The 20,290-nt window shown below is 43.8% G+C and overlaps 1 protein-coding gene across 33 annotated transcripts in view; it reads right to left on the reverse strand.

Moving 5' to 3' along the window:
- The window catches only part of MICAL2 (microtubule associated monooxygenase, calponin and LIM domain containing 2), a 159,770-nt gene that overhangs the window by 11,555 nt on the left and 127,925 nt on the right, over positions 1 to 20,290 (reverse strand). For 31 of the 33 annotated variants that reach the window (XM_046942224.1, XM_046942222.1, XM_040702113.2 and 28 more), the window contains 6 exons: positions 19,885 to 20,077; positions 17,043 to 17,215; positions 15,804 to 15,878; positions 12,337 to 12,434; positions 8,837 to 10,178; positions 1,523 to 1,620 (listed from right to left, as the gene is read on the reverse strand). In XM_046942224.1, coding sequence (XP_046798180.1) covers positions 1,523 to 1,620; positions 8,837 to 10,178; positions 12,337 to 12,434; positions 15,804 to 15,878; positions 17,043 to 17,215; positions 19,885 to 20,077 — 1,979 coding nt within the window. Of the gene's footprint in view, positions 1 to 1,522; positions 1,621 to 8,836; positions 10,179 to 12,336; positions 12,435 to 15,803; positions 15,879 to 17,042; positions 17,216 to 19,884; positions 20,078 to 20,290 lie in introns of those variants that run through there. The other 2 variants (XM_046942244.1, XM_046942248.1) reach the window with 2 other exon arrangements.

Below are 20,290 nucleotides of genomic sequence, written 5' to 3' on the forward strand. Positions count from 1 at the left end.
CAGGGCTGCTGGGGAGATGCTTCACCTCGCTCTTGGTCTAAGCTATCTGGAAGCGCTTCAAGTCTGTGGTTTTCTCACTCAGGAGGAGACAGGATATATGAGCACAGTAGAAAAGAGGGCTGAAAAACGAACAGGCCAGGAAGCCGCTAGCATTTTTTTCACAAAGTTTTATCAATGAAAAATAGTGGTACTGGCTAAACAGAGGTACTCGGAAGGTAACTTAGAGAGACAAGGTGAGTGGGTAGTGTGCATCTAACACTGCACCCTGGGCAGTTGCTCCTATTCAGCTTTCAGCTTTCTCCTGTCTCTCTCCCTCTCCATACTTTTTTTTTTTCCTTTTATGTAACTCACCATCATATTGTCTTATTAAGTACCATCTTCCCTGTAACACTCCTTTAGTTCATAGAAACAGGCCCATTTCCCCAGCGTCACTGTCCTGAGCAGAGTATTGCGGGCAAGAGGATGAGAGCTGGGGGACTCCCATGCTGCCTCACAGTGCCAGACAAACTGTGGGGAGAGTGGGCAACAGTGGTGTGAGGAATAGAACTGAAAATGCCTCTGTGCCATGCAGTATTTCATATCTGAAGGTCTTCTCTTAAAAATGAACCGAAGGTGCTCTAGGATAGCAAAAAGTTTAAACAGTGGTCGCTCCTACATTTGTTGATAATTTTCTCAAAATCTGCTCTGCTTCAGAGGGTTTCTGAAACCTCAGTGCATCCTTACCCAGCATCACTGGTGGGACATGCAGCCAAACACTGCTGCACTTTGCTTTGCATTGCTTCCTCCAGAGCCGATCCTCTCCTTTTGCCCTCAAAAGGCAACAAATCAAAAGGCCACCCTAGACTATTATTTCCACTTACTTATATTCCCTCTGCAGAAAAAAGTTAAATATACATCTGATGAGCTAGTCAGGCAATAAAAGCTGTTTCTTCAGATCAGAGTTGGCTATCAAGAGTTCACTGGTGATTTAAACCCATTGCTCCTGGGAGACACAAGAGCTGCGTTAGGGCTGGGAGATGCCAGTGTACAGCATGTCCTTCCCATGTATGTGGTCTGGGTGTGACTTTATAGCTCGTGTAGCCACGCTGATTAAGGTAAACATAGCATTTTCCATGCAATCTGCCTGTATTGCCTCACAAATGAAGTTGTATTTCCCCATGGGAAATCTGCATCTGTTTGGTTTAATTTTTTCAATGGTTTGCTTGTCGGGCTACATATTAAAGCCACTTATGAATACTGCTTCAAAGTGGTTTCAGTTAAACATGTCTGTTTGTCCAATTAAGACCTTCTCTGTCAACACTGGTGTAACCTGGGGGAATTACAGATTCAAGGAGGAGAAAGAAATTTTCATGTTCATCTGTCACAGTTTTAGTGCATTTTACATGCATGACACGTAACCCTGGCTGATAAAATGTTCCAATCCCCGTTTAAAGAAATTGTGGAGTGCTTTAGAACAAAGTCACATGAATCTTAAATGCAGTCCAACGGAGGAAATGCATTGTTGCTTCAAAGAAAAGGTTACCTTATATGTTAATGAAGGCTTGGATTCAAATTCATCTTCATCAGAGGAAGAAGTAAAATACTCAGCAGTCTGCTTCCTGACAGGTGGAAGTTCACATCCTAAGAAGAGGGAAAATGCTGTTCTTTAACATATACAGACACTTTGCACCTGCCCCAAGTCCTAATCAGCAGCACCCAGAGCAATTTGGAAATTTGGCTCACTGCATTAATTGGATTTTGGTCACTGTCAAAAACCCTGTCTGGTGTATACATAAATATACATATATATTTAGGCATTGTAGACAAATAAATTAATTCCTTGAACCCTCTCCATGTAGCATGCTGTTCTGAATGCATTCAACATTCATTAAAATGCATATCTGAAGTTAGCCATATTACCCAAATGATTGTGTAAGGCTCACTATACAGTGTAATTGAATGCAAAAAGTCTGAGCCAGCTCTTAAACAAATTACCCTTATGTGGCTTGTAGCATCTGGCACCCATTTTTACTACATGACATCTGCTCAGTGTAAAATAGTTGGCGTCAGAATGTCTGGTCATATAAAAAAATCACAAATGTAATCAGAAGCAAATGGACTACGAGAACAAGGCTTTATCACACAGCCTCATGCAACATAAATATTTAATTAATTATGTCTAAACAAACGTCACTTATTTTTCTGCTTTAGGAATATTATCACATCACTGAAATGTTGATTAAAATGCCATAATAAGTCAGGAAAATCCATACATCACAACAATGCACTTCATAAGGAAAACTCAAAGGCTGCCTTTGGAGGAAGCGTGCTTTCAGAATTACAAATTAAATTACATTTAATTGCAGCAATTTTATAATGCCTGTTTTCCCAGCATCTTGTTTCAACTGGGTGTAAATATTTGAATTTCTTCTTAATTTGTCTAATTCATAGCTCCACGCTCTTTATTTAAGAAAATAAAACTGCTTTTGGAACATCTGTCTCTACACTTCAACCTGCTACAGGGTTAATGATTAACAGCTGGGCAACATCTTGGAAACGTACATTATTTAAAGCCAACATTTATTTATTTATTTTTATCTGCTAGGTAACAGTTGGCTTTCTATGGGCGAGTTGCATTCAGATTAAAATCACTTCCCACTCTTTCAGTGGGAATGTTTCTTCTTTTTCGCCTTCTCCTCCATCTCGGTCCTGAGATGGCATTTTTGTCTCAGACCCCACTTTAAAGTCTGGAGCCAAGAAACACGCTCGTCCCGGGAGGTAAAGCAATGAGAGCAAACCCAAGTCATTTGAGACAAAAATTCTGATCTTTCCCCCAAACGTTTCATTCTTGGAAGCACCCAGTCCTTGCGTTCAGTGGAGCTGCAAGCTCAAAGGGTCTTTTGGCAGGACAGCAGGGACAGCCAGCCTTGCCAGTGTTCAGGAGACAGGGGAAGGCATGGGCGGAATTGCACTCACTATTTCTCTGGAGGAGTTAACTCACCTATCTTGCTTTTCCTCGCACAACCAAACAAGAGCAGTAACTATCCTGCAGTCACGCTGAGGGTGAAATCAAATTCCATAATAGGCAATGGGCAAACCTTCTGGGGAGCCCCAACAGAGCCGGCCACACAAGCAATTACACGCTCCCTTTCTTCTTTCTGCTCTGGGAATAAGCGATGGCTTCTCCATGCCCTTCTCTTTGAGCAACATCAATAATTTAAGCAGTGTTACAACGTCTAGAGGAAAAGCAGACTGCTGAAACGTGAGGGCACCCGCCTCTCCTCAGGGCCGCGACTCAGGAGGTGTGTGTCTTTCTGGAATGGAGAGAGGATTGCTGGAATGGAGAAAGGATTGCCATCTCTCCAAGGACCTTCAGCAGGGGTTGTCTCATGAGCATGAGGACATGGAATAAATTCATGTCCACAGCCATGCCAATGCTCATCAGCTAAGAGAGCCATGTGTTAGCACCTTGCTCTGCAGAAAAAAGCCATCTAAGTTGCTCCAAAACAGCTTGACAGACTGTGAAGGGATGCTGCATCCAGAGTCTTGGGAGACAGTGGCCACCAGAAGCTGCTGTTCACCACCTGCAAAGTCTCCAGGAAGGTGAACCCGGGGAACCCACTCACAGAGGCTGTCCCACAGCTCGAGTTGTGTGTGTTGGGTTATGGCTTCTGTCACATGCACTGCACTCATATTTCACACCACTGAAGTTCTCCACTGATACAACATGGAAAACTGAAGACCTTGGTGCTCCAGAGAGATACCCATAAACACATAGTGCATAGTGAAAGAACTGGAGTAAGGAGGCAAGTTTTTGGCTCTCAGATGCATGGCACTGCCACATTTCAGGGGTACAGATTTAGTGAAACAGTGCCTTACTTCCAGCAGTAAAGTGGCAGCCACTCTGTGTTCTCCTCAACTATTTTTGCTTGGCTTTTTTTCTTGCAGGAAAGAGCAGAAAAAACATACTTGAAATTGTCCTGATGCAAATTTCAACTTCAAGACAATAATAACGAGCATAGTAAGAAAGTACTTTAGTGAGCAATCTGCTTTATGCAGAACTAGAAAAAAAATCATTCTAATTTTGAAGAAACCACTGTTCTGCATTACAGTATCTACCTATTCTACGATAGATGCCCGAGCATTAAACTTTCTATTTAACTTTTTCCAGAGGGGTAGAACAGGCAGAATTTTGTTGCCAGCTGCGGGAATTTGGACCAGGAATTTCCAGATAATGTTCTACTGAGGGCATTTTACATTAATTGGTAATTTAAATTTGAAATTTAGAATTGATGTAGTCAAGTTAGATAAAAGTAATTCTCCTGTCCAAATACATCAAGCCTTAAGGCTTGCTAGCTACTGAGAAGGTCTCAATGACATACATGTTTTCCAAATACTAACTCAACTCTTCTTGTCTTTCTTTTTTCCTCCATTTCAGTTCTTCAAAATAAGAGTTATTCTTTCCTTATTTCTCAAGAACTCAATCATCCCCCTCCCTTCCAAATTAATCTATGTTATACGAGAGCTTTTCCTTCCCAATTAACATGTCTTTGGATCGCCAAGAACAGTGAGCTACGTTATTAATTCTTCATTAGAGAAGGAAAGGAACAAACACTTCTGAAATTTGTATTAAACCTTTCTCGCCTTATATTTAACAGTAACTACCAGGAGTGTGGTCAAAAGACATTCCCAGCATGTCTAACATACAGCTGTCAAGTCACAGGGAAGTCACCGTTAATTGTTACTATTATTAATTGTGACTGGTTCTAACAGCAAGACAGAATACATCTCAGAGTAGAAAGCTGGAGAAAGTCTCCAGTTGTTGATACAGGGTTTTGACAATCTCATGTATGCATGTTGTAAGATACAAGATGAACTATGTCTGTAAAGCCACAGTTTCTTCTACAGCCAGCTCATTATAGCTTGGTAATCTAAGGGTGAGTTCAAAGACACTTGTTTTGGCCTAAGGGCTCTGGCATTGGATGCCATCAGTAGGAAAACCCTCACTGCATTCAGTAGGAACATCTGGACTCATGCACAGTACTTTTTCACATAAATCCAGGCTGCTGGTTTCTCTGAAAACATGAGGCTCTCTGAATGGAGAGGGATGTGTCACAAAGACATGTTGAGAAGGTTACAGCTACAGTAGGAGGAGGAAGCTCTACTGACTGTGCTGGAGACTTATGGAGGAAGCCCCACTGCAGAAATTATGCACATCACAGCTCACCTCTGCTTCCTGGAAGAATTTTGTGTCACACTAATGTCTCTGGTTCAACTACACCAAAATTCTTGGAACGGGAACAATTTTTATAGCAGAATTTTTATAACGTTACATTAATCTGTTGGCTTTCTCTGTAAATGTCCAGGATTTGCATATTTTTATAAGGTTATTGGAGTTAATCACGGCCCCCTGAGTACTTCAGTGTTTTACAGAAGAGAAAGGCAAAAGGACACATCTCTTAGGGCAGCGGTGTCCCAAGCCAGATAGGAATTTGCATGAGGTAGGAGATGAAAGAAAGGCAAGCAGAAATCAAGGGCAATTTGGCTCTCTGGCTCTGCTTTGCCAGAGATTTTTCTTGGGATCTCAGACATGTAATTTAATCTTGCAGCATTCCCTAAAGTATGAAATCACTGAAATAAGAGTGTCCTAGCTGACACAAATATTGCAAACATAAACATTTTCAGTCGTACAAAGATGCAATAATAGGAACTGTGCACAAGCATTAAATACTTGCAAACAATCCCTTTTCAATCTAAAAGTGCACAAAAACAGCACAGTGAATTCATGACATCTGACTTTTTTTTAATCAGTTGAACCAGTAATTCTGCTTAATTAAATCAGCCATGTAAACAACACACAGCCATACACTGAGCTGCAATAACTCTCATCTACACCGAGGGACAATTCTAAAATGTTTTCATGCAACTCCTACTCTAAACCCTGTATCTCAGTGCAAACATACCTGACCGCTGGCTACTGCACACAGCCATCACCAAGAGAAGGCAGACACTATGGTAACTGCACCTCTGTCATACAAACTGGCTTGCTTTGGTTCTCTCTAAGCTGTTTTGTCGTTGCTGTTGTTGAGAAATTAAAGATTTTTAATACCTATTGGTTAAACAGCTCTTTGGCTGTTATTTTCCTTTAAATTTCAAAAGGGCAAGTTGGCTTAAATGAGATCAGTTAGCCACCAGACTGACTGCTTTTACTGATCAAATTAGAACACCTGGCTGTTGGGGACACCGGTGTATTAAAATAGGATTTTTTAAAAAAAAACAACCAATTTCTCACTGAAATCAGTGCATGAATCCCCACTACTTTAGTAAGGAGGGATAACTCTTATAAAACAGAAAGAAAGCATTAGCCAGAAAGCCTTTAAAAATCAGGTCTGGGTAAGAAGTTGAGATTACCCATATGGAAGATGTAACTTCAGGAATAAGCTTGAATGACAAGCAATCTGCTGCTGAGTAATTAAGATCTCTGTTTCATCATGCTGAGCTTCAGTTGGTGGCTGAACAGTTGGCAGGAGATGACAGAAGGACAGAATACAGTTTTAGATTGGACAGACATCTGGGTCTGAAATGCAGAAGTCAACAGCACAGGGAAGACATCTGGACATGCATTTGCAGATGAAGTAACAGATAAGGCATAGGGAAAGATGAGCAACATAACATAGAAGTAATGGTGTGGGGTGGGACTGAAGGTCCTTCTCATCTCTCTCCAGTACTGGATGTCTGAAGGAGCACTATAAGCACCGGGCGGTCATGTGTGATTTATCCCCTTAATAACACCCCCAGCCTTCAAGCATGTTTCAGTTCAGGAGCAATCTGAACTGGGTGTGGTTTCTATGCGCTTGGTTCATCCTCGATGGATTTCTCTTCAATGAGCTTCCCCAGTCTCATCTCAATCCCAGGGACTTTTATTACTCAGCTCATTCCTTGGCTCCATGACCAACATCCCATTGAGGGAGAAGTCAGCAGAGTAATGAAAGACCAACCGTACTTGCAAGAACAAGACCGTCTGGCCCTGAATAAATACTACTACAAAGAACCAAGAAGAATATGAGCCAAGTCTCATTAAACTGTTTCTTGAAAGGTGCTGGGATTACATTTTTTTTCCTTTAAAGAAAACAAAATTTCTAAGATTAATGGTAAACTATAAAAAATAAAAATCAAGATTTGTAACACAGGCTAAAACTCATCAGCAGTTCACGACTGAAGTTTGCCAAGCCTGGGCCTCAGACAAGTGCCAGTAAGACACAAACTACGTTTCAGAGAGCAACCACTTGGCTCCCTACTAATTTGATTTTCCCAAGATATGAATGTTTGAAAAAGTTCAAGGGGCTGCAGAGTTGAAATGTTGAAGATGCCAGATTACTGGGCAAATGGCTAGATCCAAGCTGCATTTTTTTTCTTCTGAATAGAATTTGCAATGCCCATATTCAGTGGCTATAATAATGTGATAATTCCTCTTCTGGCTTGCGCAGCAGAAGAATGCAGCACATTATTAAATCACCATGTTTTCAAAACTTTTAAAATGCAAATAAAGCACAGTATTGTTCAAAGCTAACACAAATCTTTTCCATTCTTGTAGGAATGGAACGTATCAGTTGCTGTAACACATTTAGTTAAGAGCAAGTCAACTTGGCTTAGTCTACAGGTGATGACTTGGTATAGATTCAGAAAAAGCCTTTCATTTAAGACCAGAGTGTGACAAGTGTGAATAGTACCAATGCTCTGTGGCCTCGGGGCAGCTCTTAGCATCCTCTGGCTTAATGGGAAAGCATGATTTTGCAAGTTGCAAGATAAGGAGCTCCAAGACTCTGATCCAAAAGTTCAGGAATGAGAGCCCAAGTTATTCTGTCAATTTCAGTGAGTATCACAAAGGGGATCTGGCAGCTCAAGGGGAACATTTCAGCAGCTTCACATACTCTCTGTTACTTGTACAAGTATTATTTTACATACAGATCGTTATTTTCATGCTGAATCGGAGTTACAATTTCATAAAATAAGGCACAAATAGGAATGCCAATAAAATTCAACAAGTTATGGAGTTAAATAACTGCAGCCTTCTGTAGTGGGCTGTTGGAAAGATGGATTTTGGAAGAAGACAGGCAGTTGTATCTCTTCTACCTCTTATTTTATATCTTACACTGTGTTGTTGCACTTAATTCTTTGTGAGCCTACACTCAGATTACTCCAGATGTTCTTGGTCTGACATCAGTATTTCTTAACCTTATCTTCAGTTTTAATATTAAGCTTGCTCTTGCATGCAAACATGAAAATAGATGCCTTTTAATAACTGCCCAAGTAGAACTGCAAATAAGTCATGGCAGGTCAGTAAGGTGCTATCTCCTCTCAAGAAAAGGAATGGGGGATACTAATGACATCACAACACTCCCAAAAGCATGCCTACAGATTGGTCACTATGACAGTAAGCAGAATTACAGAGACATTCACAGCAAAGCTTCTTACTGCAGCCCAATTGCTTCAGTGCCTGAGCTTCTCATGGAGAAGGTATCAAACATACTCCACACTGCACTCAGTGTCATCACAGCAACTGCTCTGCACACCATCCCATTCTGCTCTACTGCTCCTATTTCAGCATGTTTTCCTGTCTCAAATACGTCTGAAGTAAGCAGCAGACCAAACATGGGTCCAGCGTGCTGTGCACTGCTTGGATATTCACCCTACTCCTGGCAACAGCTTTAAACCAGGAGCAACTCCTAAACCTTAAGGAAGATTTATTAAGTCTTCCTATGTAGACACTAACTATAAAAGAAACATAAAACATGACAGCACATCAATCTTACAGATGGTAAGTGCTGGGAATAAATAATCCCACTCAGTCCCTCACCTGTGGAAGAATATTGTAGCCTGTCTTCTGCAGAATGGTCCTTCATGAAAGGCAGAGATGACATGAAGGAATTCCCTTCTCTTTCACAAACCTTACTTCTTAGTCTCTCAAAGAGTGAAAGACTACCCTTCTGTGCAGAGTCATGCAGGCTGTCCTTAGGGGTGTTCCGGGGTTCCCGAGATGAAGCAAGAGGGTATTTTTCATTACAGATAAATACATCATCCCTGGGAGCCACTGAAGGAGTTTCATTAAAAGTAAACTTTTCTAGGAGTCCTGGGACATCCTCCATTCGAGTGCAAGTTGGTTTCTGAGGTATACTATGGGTCTTGGAAGGCCTGCTGTGAGGACTGTAGACTGGAAAGGACACCTCCTTAACGTAACCACTTGGAGATACCTCTTCAGAGCTGGCAGAAAACTTAGAAGCACTTGAGAGAAGGCTCCCACATCCTAAATATTCTCCTGCCTGCTTCCCTACTTGAAGCTCCTGTGGCTGACTGTTACTTGCTCTGTTGTTGTTAGTGTTCCTATGGCCAAGAATACTAGGGAAGCTGAACAAAGCTTGTTCTGAAGAGGCTTTGGTTTTGCTGTCTGAATCATGCTTTAGTCCTTCTGGAGATGAAGTTAGAGGTTCCAAAATGGACCTCTTGATTGCATTGGCAATGAGCCTCAGTGGTGATTTTGGCCGGCCAGCGGAATGCTCCTTGGCAGTTTTGTCTGGACTCCTCAGAGAATCTTTCATGTCAACTGGCAAGGCTGGTGGCACATCATCCACAAATAAGAGAGGCACAGGACTACCAGATGGCTTGAGAACGCGTCTTCTCCATTCAGCATCTTTCTCCTTTGAAATCCCCAGCACTTTTTTGTTTTGACACTGCAGTGTGGTTCCACCTAAGTGCACCCCATTTGAATCATACAACGTGGGTAGCTGTTCTGTGCGAAGAGCCAGCCTTTTTTTTGCCTCCTTGAGTTCTTGCTCAAGCTTTTCTTCTGGGTGCTTTGCATTTTTCTTATCTTTTTCTTTCCGATGCAGAGACAACATCACTTTTGTATTCCCATTAAAATCTTCTGATTCAGAGGTATAATTCTTTTTGCCTTCATTCCAGCCCTGGCCTGTATATGTCCCAGCGTCACTATCTGTATCTTCAGGCTCAGAAAAATCAGCAGCACATGCCCCATTCCTAGGAGGGATCTGTGGAGAGCCTTTGACCTTGCTCTGAAATGGACAATGAGGCACATGGGGATGGACTTCTCGAGGCCTCTCTCTGGCTTTTCTTTGAAGTTCTGGGCTGTAGGCTTTGACATTTCCCCTCGTAACTTCTGGTGGTTTCTTGTAAGAAGCCAACTGTCAAATGCATGAAAAAATATAATTGTGCCAGTGGAAAAAATACAGTTCAGTGCATCTTTTATGTACTACTTTAATCAATTTCAATCTTAACATAATATTAGTAAACATGAAATTTATTTTCTACGTACATCCACTCACAAACATACGTAAATGACAATGCACTAAGAAAAAAAGGTTTTTCTCCACAAAAGAATAATATTCCTCTATGAGTGGAGATCTAATACTCTACTGGAAGATTTAATAGCCTACAAATAATGTAATTCATACTAAGAATCTGCCATCTCTTTATGAATCGCCTTTAGTGTTTTTCTTGGAAAGAAAGAGACCTAAACATGGGAAAATAACCAAAAGCGAATCCGCTCTATTCTCCTGTGTGCGTTTCTGTTGCATCATGTTAGAATTTATAGAAAGCACACGAGGCCATAATCCACTCTCTCCAACTGCTTTTATAATACTGCATACTCAGATATTGCAGGTTGGAATGAATGAAGCGACCCAGAAATAACTGTAAAATGCAAGATGGTAGTTTAAACAATTCAATTAGTTTTCTTTTATGATGATTTTTCTTTTGGTGAAGTCTTGAATTCATTACTCCAAGCACTGAAATCTCCTGCTGTAAATAGTAACAAGAATAAGTGTCTACTTTACCAAGCCAAAAGACCAATTCTAGAGATTTTTTAACTTTTAAAAAGTGGGGCATTTTATCTACAATGCTGTATGATAACGATTGGCTGGAATATGTAATGTCTGTTTTCACTTCTGTGCCAGATTCCCAAACTCACATGGGTAAAGCCATTAATCAGACTTCTCGATTTCTAGATGCATAGGAAGGTAATAGTGAGTACTCCCTACTTCACAGCTGTGTTTGATGACTGAAATGAACATTGGCCAGGGTCTCAGATAAAAATGTTATAAACAACAATAAACACATAAACACCTTCTTAAATTCTCTTGTAAGAGCAAGGCAAAGGCCTTCAAGTACTGCATTACGAGTAGAAGCTGCAGAATGGTCTCACCCCTCCTTATGAACAGTGACCAGACAGCATTGTGCTGCTCTGCTCTCCTGGGATATTCCCTTCCTGGCCCTATTGTCCTAGACCGGAATACTGTTAGCACCGTGGATGTGGAAGACTTGGGTTTTTTTGTAATGCAGAGCCCGAGGTCAAGCAATTCCAATCACTTCTGACCCAAGAGCAAGGACAACAGGCTAGGACACAGGGGACACGGCCTGGCTCCAAGTTGCAGAGGGGACTGACTGTGCTCTGCTTGGGACTGTTGGTCACTACTGCTGCTGCAGTGCCCACCTTTCCTCATCCTTTAAAAAAAAAAAAAAAGCAGAAAATACAAAGAGAACCCTAAGCCTTGAAGTAAGATGAAGATGCTGTGAGAGGTATGGAATCAAGAGCCTACTGCAAATTAGGAAAACGTATCTTCTGCCCAACAGATGCAAGCAGTAAACTTTAGAGATGGGCACACTAAGGGCAGTATTAACCTAAAATCCACCAGTTTCCAGAGCTAGGTTCCCTTGGCCAGCACTGTGTAAGCCCTTACTTGGTGTCTTACCTTGGCTCTCGGACCTACCCTACCAGATCAGCTTACCTTTTCCCAGCAGAGAGACAAAGTAATGGAGGTTACGTTTAAGTGACCTGGAAGTGATACCATTGTACCCCTCACTGCTGACATACAGTTTTGGATAACATGCACCACCTGAAGACCCACCTCCTGTCCAGACCAAGGAGCTTGTGCACAGACCAACAGCCAGCTCCAGAGCACCGAGGATCAGAGATTTGGGGTTTGCTCTTTGGGAGGAAACTGTGGCACAAATCAAATCTCAGTGGCAACTCAGTCATGTGCTGTGAGAGAAGGCCAAGTTGGTGGTGCCTACATGTTGGCTGACACAACACATCTGTATCCAAACCTCGGGACAATCAAAGTCTTACTTGCACAGGAAGAAAAAGTGACTTAGCCACATGATTTGGGAATGGCTATATCAATCAGAGCATCAAAAATCTTTTCCCTGTGTATAACAAAAGTATAACTCCAACTTTAGCTGCTGACTGTGAGGACCAAAACTATCTGAAATAGCAGAGGACACTCAGGCTGCTCAGAGCAAACACGTCCCAATAGTAGTTAGGCTTGTGCTGGTCCTCCTTACCTGTGCTTGGGGGTGATCCTCTCCAAGACTGCTTTGACAGCTGGCTGAGCTGTCCTTCCAGCGTAGCCCAGGCTTCTTGTTAGACAGTAGAGGGAAATCTGCCAAAGACACACATTTTTACCTTTGCATTCGTATTATTTTTGTCTTAAATAAAGTTCACAATTAAAGAACGACAGTAAAAAGTTAAAGAGTCATCTGGATACAGTTTTACCCTGAAGAGCTGACTTACAGTAATCAAGTTTATAGCCTCTCTTGCATATGTGTGCACACTATACATAACACACGTTGACATTTTCAGCAACGAACCTGATTTTTTCTACTTTTTGTCTGTATGAAGTGAAACAGCTTTTGAATTATGGGAAACTTTCTTATAAAAGTCAGCCCTCTCAAAAGAGCTTTCAGACATTCAAAACAGAGACAACCAAAACAACCAGCTACTTCTGAAGCCTTGGTTAGCTCCGAGAAACAAAGAAAAGTAGATAAGTTCTGAGAGGGATGGCCATCTGAACACAAAAGACATGAGAAATGCAATCGTCTACAAGCAGTAAGGACAGAAATAATTCTTCAGTCTCTTAAATAAGGCCAAAGAGCCATGGGCTCTTCTAGGATGAGGCAGAAAAATTAACTGCCAAAGGTCTGGAACCAAAATTTTGTCACTGGAAGAAGAAGCAGGTAAGTAACTTGCACCTGAATGGAGTCAGCAGGTCTAATATTTGTGTGTGAGAAACTGAGATAATAAATAGATGCTGGATGATAGAAAAGTACTCCTGAGCCAAGATAATACCATGTCAAGTTTTGACGTGACAAGTATATTTATAGCTGAATTATTAACTCCAAAAACACAGCTCTTAGTTCTGAAACAAATGCTCCCAGTGCACACACTGGGATTTTCTTTAATTTCTATACAGAAATTAAAAGCCGCAAAAGGGCAAAAACAACACACAGAACACTGCTTCTGCATATGGACTTCAGAAAAGGGAAGCCAAATTTTCTTTCCCCTTAGTGTTTCACCTGTATGTTCCCAATCTTGATGCAAGTTGTTAACGCTCAGCCAAGAAGTGAGAGAGATGGTGAGCTGGAGTTCATTAAAGCACTCCCGTAGGGACCAGCAGCAAGGGGCTGAACTGAGACAAATCCAGCTTTTGTCACCCAATTAAAAAGGATACCACAACTCTGATCTGCAGCCAGTCTTGCTATATCTTTTCACAGTGAGTTTCCTAGATAGGGGAAAAAGGGGAAAGAAAAGGGGGAAAACAGACCTTCCCAATAATTTCAGACGTTCAGAGTCTAGTAGTGGTGTTCCAAGAAAACACCAACAAAACTTGGGCTCCTCCATCTTCGCTTTCACAGACTATCTCATCCTACCCCAGTTCTTACTCTCCACTAACAACATGATTTCCTTTCCCTTCACCACATGTCCCAGGACATCTGCAGAACTGTGACCTTCCTGCCCCTCTCAGCTCTGCCCCATTCATCTCTGCAGGCTGATGGAAACCTTCCTGCAGTTCCTAGGTTTGCCCTAGCCAGGGGACGTCCTCCCCTGGGCCTCCCCAAGGCACTTTGTTGTGAGATTGGAGAAAGAAGCTGGACCCCAGCACGGCCTTTCCATTACCACATATAACAGAGGAAATAGCTTTTTGCCTTCCTGCAGCCCCAGGGCTCTGTGGGACAGCAGCGTTGTGCTTTAGTGCACAACGACAGGGCCTGTACGAGTGAGAGTATCGCTTCACACAACACCCTAGCTCATTGTTGTGCAGAGATAATTGACTTATTCCCAGCGACATGCCGAACCTACATTTGCAGCTTAACATTCAAAACATGATTTAAAATAAATAAATAAATAAATCAGCCCCGAGGGCATTGCAAAAACCTGCCTGGCACAAAGGCTCCTCGCTGTGACCAAGATAACAAATGAGAGTGCAGCACTGTCTATGGATGCAAGATGGGGATTACAGATTTTGAAAGGTAATATCCTGTCCTGAATCTTTTGGCCAATATAGAAATGACACCAATTTCCTTTCCTTGGCGGCATACCTCATGCTGTTTATGAAACATATGTGTTTTGGGAAATAAGTCTGAAAAAGAGGCAGGTTTCTCTTTAATGTGACTGATGATCAAGTGAGTTGTTGTAACTAAATATTAAGTGGATTAGATACAGAAACTATGACTTACAACGTCCCTCCAGAGAGTAAAAATTGCCTTTATTCTGTTCCCAGTATATGCTGAATGTACTTTACACCTCATTTTAAAAGCATACTGAAGGTTTGGACAAATTCACGTGGCTTGTAGCTTTCCTCTCAAAGACTTCTGGCTCCCCCTAGAGCCCTTCGGAGGCACAAGGATGTTTTAATAAGACAACGGGAAAACAAATGGGCAAAAAATCCCCACCAACCCAAAGTAATACAGTTATTGACAAGCTGAAAATGAATCAAAATTAATGAATGAATAGCTCCCAGAGAGCAGAAAGTCCTTCCCCGTGCCTCAGAGGTGCAGTTAATCCCAGGGAACGCAGCCCCATCCTGGTTTTTCTGTTTGTCTGTTTGCCACAGCTGCCTCTCAGAGGACAGCCTGTTGGGAGGGATGGTTTATTCATGTCGAGCTCGGTGGGAGTATCATGAAATAGTCCCAGGTCAGCTGCTGAGATGCAGTGAGTTATCCCAGGCATGTGGCACCAGAAGGACCACGATGTCTGCAGTGGCAGCATTTATGTGCAGCTGAAGGCATCAGACGTTGTTGTGAAGCTGGTGCCAGGATAGGAGAGAGGTTTTTTGAGATGTAAAGTTCTCCCCACGGTGGATACCTGCAAATTATCTGTTCTATATTTCAGGTTGTCAGCACTCCAGTCTAACAGATACAATTGCTTCAGGAGATGTTGGTAAATCAGCAGTCCTACAGGTAGAAGAGCTGCACTGAGGTGGCCGGCTAGCCCTGCTACAAGCAGCAGTGGTTTGACTGGGAAGGGCTGGTCAGCCCAGAAGGAAGATTGCTTAGAAATAGCCCTGGACTCAAGGAGTGACCGCCCTGAGATTCAGAGGTGAACTGCAGACAGACCTGATTGCCACTGAACTCAGCGCGTTCCTGTTTGAGTGCCATGGGCAGAGAAGGTTCAGCCCAAATCACACGGAGCTGTCAGAAGAGAACCAGTAATGCTGGTTACTTAATTATCTGGGTGCTACGGTGGTAAATGAATAGGAGATGTAATGTGAACTAGACATGGACAGATAAATGATGTGTGGATTCCCTTATTAGTCATAAAGACAGAAGCAATCACACAGAAGGGGAATTTGATCTTTTCAGCACAAGAAAGTGGAAATCAAATATTTGTTGAGTTTTAGTCTTGTCTCCTCACCTCGCAGCTCCAATACACAATTTTTTAAAGGCAAGGAGATGGAGAAGCAGACATTTATGAGGAAGGAATACAGGATACGGTGCAAGAAAGAAGCAACTGCTTCTTAGGCTGTACTTACTCGTTTGGATTTTTCTCCTCCAACTCTGATACTTATTTAAGGCAGTGGAGTGGAAGCTGTTGGCTCTCTGCAGCGCTAAGCAGAAGGAGAAAAGAGACATCAGCTCACCCCAGCACGGGGCCGGCCGGGAGGGGGCGCTGCGGGGCTGGAAAGGGCTTCGGTGCGCGGGGCCACGGGGGCCTCTGCCCTCCAAACGAGGCCTCCTTATTCAGGAGTCAATTGAAATTGCCGTGCAAAAATCCCCTCTTATTTGGTTCAGTTAAAAAGGCACATGTGGGGGTGGTGGGAGGGTGGAAGGGTGAAATTTCTCAGGGTCCCAGCCATGAGCTATCAGCGCATGGGATGACCTGACAACGTGGACATAAGGCCGAAGGCACTGGGGGGAGGCCCCCCAAAACCAGTTCCCCTGGGTACACCCACATGTGCTGGCCGGACAGCCGCTCCCCTGCTCCACCCACACACTGCACCAGCACAGCCGCCCTTGCCCCAAAGTGCTGGACAGCCCTAGGGCAGGCCTGTGCCCGTGGACAGCTGCTGCCAACTCAGGAGGGTGTGTAGCAGTGTGTGAGCCCAGCAGAGCTCTGGAGGCACTTTCTGAAGCAGCAGGTTCTCCACAGATCCAACACATCACCACGAGGCCACAAAACATGGCAGTCCTCACCATGGAGGTCCGACCTTCAGCTCCAGAAAGGAGTTTTCCCCTGGAAGCTGACTGCCCCTAAACCTCTCACTGCCTCCCTGCCAGTGCTATCCTTCCCTCAGTGTGCTTTCTGTGGACATAAATAGTTCAAGCAGCTATGTATAAATATAAATATAAAACCAAACAGAGCTCTCCAGTGCTTCCAAAAATTGCCCTTGCTTCGTCAGTGCCACAGATATGGCATAGGCTGCTAAAAACACCCCAAGGTCTTACTGGAGGGAGAGTGCTCACCACCCCACAGACTGGGTGTGAGGTGCTGCTGCCTCAGGTGCCCCGGGAGCACTGTGTTCAGTAGTGCCTTGCAGCGAACTGTATGTGTTTGGGTGCAACTCAACCAAAAGAAATGTTAGGATTCAACCCATGAGTAAAGAAGAAAGGAACGTGCGGAACAGTTGGAGCACCCAAAAGGCATAAATCCTCCAAAAGGAAGACATTATTAAAGAATACAAGCTGGCCACATCAGTGGCAGCAGCTTTTCCTTCACCACCTCTCCCTTCAACCCTGACTTCAGCTCCCCAGGTGTGGGAGATGCCACTTACCGTCCATGACTTTGGATGCCCTGTGGCTTTCCTCTGGCGCCATGGGGCTCCTGGCAAGCAATGTCCAGCGACGTGGGGGGCTTGGGCAGGTGGGGGGCTCCAGCAACGAGGTCTGTCCTTCACCCACCTCAGAGCTGGAGGAGTTGCCATTAAAATCAGACTCCCCCTCAGAGCTAGGGAGAAAAGGACAAGAAAGGAAGAGAGAGGGACAGTTCAGAAGGCACACGGAATGCAGGTGTTCATTTCCCCTTCTGCGCGGTCGTCTACAGAGAAATAGGTTTTGCAGTCCGAGCTGGCATCTTGATTTTGCTTTTTTTTTGTTGTTATTACTACAGCCCTGTAGTTTACTGTGGATGAAACACAGCTGGCACATCCACGCTCCCGTAACATCTCTGCTACCCAGATTCAGACCCACGATAGCCGTGCTCAGCAAAGAATTCACCTGCTGCAAACAGCGTTGGCTTCAGTACATCAGTGAGCCATTGGCACAGCACAGCAAGTGCAAGGAGTGGCCAGAGGTGAACATAATTAGAAGTATGCCACACAAACACCCAGAGTGACACATGCGTTGTGACCTTGCCTCTGGGCAGGAGAATGACCTTTGCAGTCAGTTATTAGTCCTTTTTTTTTTTTTTTTCAGCAATAAGAGGACTTCTTTAATCTCTCAAAGCCAAATTGTAGGGAACGTGCGCTTTCAGGCCTTCTGATGTGGCCACATTCCCACCACCATAAATAAGTGTGCCACCATGCAATTCAGCCTATTTTTAATGAAAACAATGCTGCTAAGTTAATTCTTAGATTTATTGTGATGATTAGTAGTTCCACTCAAAAAAGAGAAGAGCTTATGCCCTCTTATGTTAGCATGACGGGAGAAAGCTGTTTCATATTTATGTAGCATTCGCTGCCTTGTAGAAAGTGAAGATTAATTACAACAGCCCCAGGACAGAGCCCACACAACATGAGGAAGATGTGCTAAAGGAAGGGCTGTGGCCGGGAACCGCAGCAGAGGCTGGAACAAAACCTCTCTGGTTGGCTCAGGCTGGGCAGCCATTTCTGATAACTTGAGACTGCGTCACCCATGACCAGATCAGATATTGGCTGCAGACAGTCTGAAGCTGACGTATACATGGTATACATAGCAGCAGCCAGCCCTATGCCCCTGCTTCACCCAGATCCAACTGGCACTGGGAGAGCTGGAGGGTTAGCAAGTTCCCTGGTGATGGTTATACTACATACACTTACATATTATATACGTATATTTATATATATACACACGCACTTATTCACATATGTAAGTCTTTGATGGTTGAGATTGCAAGATACTACGCTAAGATCGGGCAGAGCACCACACAAAAGAAAAAGACATGCCATGAATGCTGATAGGTATGTTTCTGTTTTAAAGAGCAAAACATCAATTTCCCTTGGCTGGCGAGGACACGAGTGCAGTAGGATGAGGCTCGTCCTTTGAGCTCCGCTTGTGATAGGCAGTCATTATCCACAAGCACTAAAGCTTGAACTGAAAGCTGTCTGACCAAGCCGGTCATTTTTCTGGCTACACACTCTGTCAGACCTTGCAGTGCCATTTGTCACTTGCTATTTCACTCGCCCGACCTTTTTAGGCAATGGCTTGCTGGCTGGAGCGGGACGAGTGCGTGGTCCCTGAAGGCAATGCAGGAGGCTGATCTCAGGGGCACTGGCACACAGCGTTCCGGTGACAACAGCAGCGTCACCCTGGACAGGAACCAGGGGCCTCTCTGCAAACACAGGACTGTCACAGCTGGAGGAAAAGGAGCTGATCCCTCAGATCAGGGAGATTAGCTGGCTCCCCTCTCTGCGTGCTGCTCACGTGTGAGGCACAAACAGCCTCAGGGTATTAATGTGGACACGAACAGACATGCTGCAGAAAGATCTGTCCAACGGGCAGAAAACCCTACCCTAAGCTCTCATTTCCCTGTGGGGAGAGACCCCAGCAGAGATTAATCCTGTCCCTAAAGAACACTGTGATGCGTGGCAGAGCAGAGATATCATTTCAAACTCCCACGTGGAACAGAAGAAAGCTGCATTGTTAAAGAAGTTGCCCTCAAAAACCTATACACACTACCATGAGTGAGCGTTTAAAGGACTTCCAAGATTTGGAGTGAGCTTCCTCACAGAGTAATGGCTCTGTTTGCAACTCAAATAGCATTGGGTTTGCTTTGTTGTTTTTTTTTCTCTAATTGTCAGTAAGGAAAACTATTTTACTTGGAAGATACCAATCTAATCTTTACTACAACAAGAGTGAACTCCCACAGAATCCTGTCCGGAATGCCAGTATATCATTGTTCTTACATAGAAATCAGACTTCCTTTGACAGCTCTTGGAGAGCCATAGGATTTCAGATGGCTTAGGGGTGGGCAGGCCATCAAATGCCCAGAGAGGAGCTGAGGCTGCAGAGCAGCCTGGTGGTGCCCAGGTAGCAGGAGTCTGTGGTTGCAGGATGCACCTTTGCCACAGCACAGCCTGATCTCTCAAGTTTTTGGAAAAAAAAATAAAATAGCTGAACCCGAGATGACTGGGGTAATGTTTTTCTCTCTGACTCAGGCCCCTGTGTGGGATGCAAATGTTTGACTGTTTCCTGCAAAGTGAGTCACATGTCTGGTGGGATTTATGGCTGTGGTAAAGAACAATTGTTTTTCTGAGAAGTTTTTCTATTTTCTCTTTTTTTCCCCTCTCTCTCCTTGTTTTTTTTTTTTTTTTTCCAAGCCCCACTGTATGTGTATTTGGTACCACATTCTGCTATATCTTTCCAGAGAAAACCAGGCTTTTTTTTTTTTTTTTAAGGTCTACTTATGTTTTCAAGTACCTGCTTGCATCACTGGTGACCATGACCCGAACAGCAAGGAGGTTGTGCTCCGTCATTTCCTCCTCAGGGATGACCCTTACGGTGGCCCACTCAGGGTCGGGGGATGAGAACCAGCTTTCCACATTGAGGTGCTCCAGGAGGCTCTTTGCCTTCTTTGGGGAGGTTGGCTCGTCGGCCACGGGCTGGCGGAAGCCTAGGAAAGGCACAAAGGTAACAGGAGGGTGTTAGGAGTCAGCTGGAGTCAGGGACCTCAACCTCTGCTTCGAGTGGCCTTTGGCCGCTGGCAGTGGTTGCTGGAAGCGCTGGCAGCCCTGTGCACTGAGGCCAGTCTGCCAGGCTCTGTGGTACAGTCCTGACAGGGTTCTCCAGTTGGGACACAAAGAGATGGAATCTGCAGGGCAGGCTT

Source organism: Gallus gallus, chromosome 5 (assembly GCF_016699485.2).
Source record: "Gallus gallus isolate bGalGal1 chromosome 5, bGalGal1.mat.broiler.GRCg7b, whole genome shotgun sequence".
Lineage (NCBI taxonomy): Eukaryota > Metazoa > Chordata > Aves > Galliformes > Phasianidae > Gallus > Gallus gallus.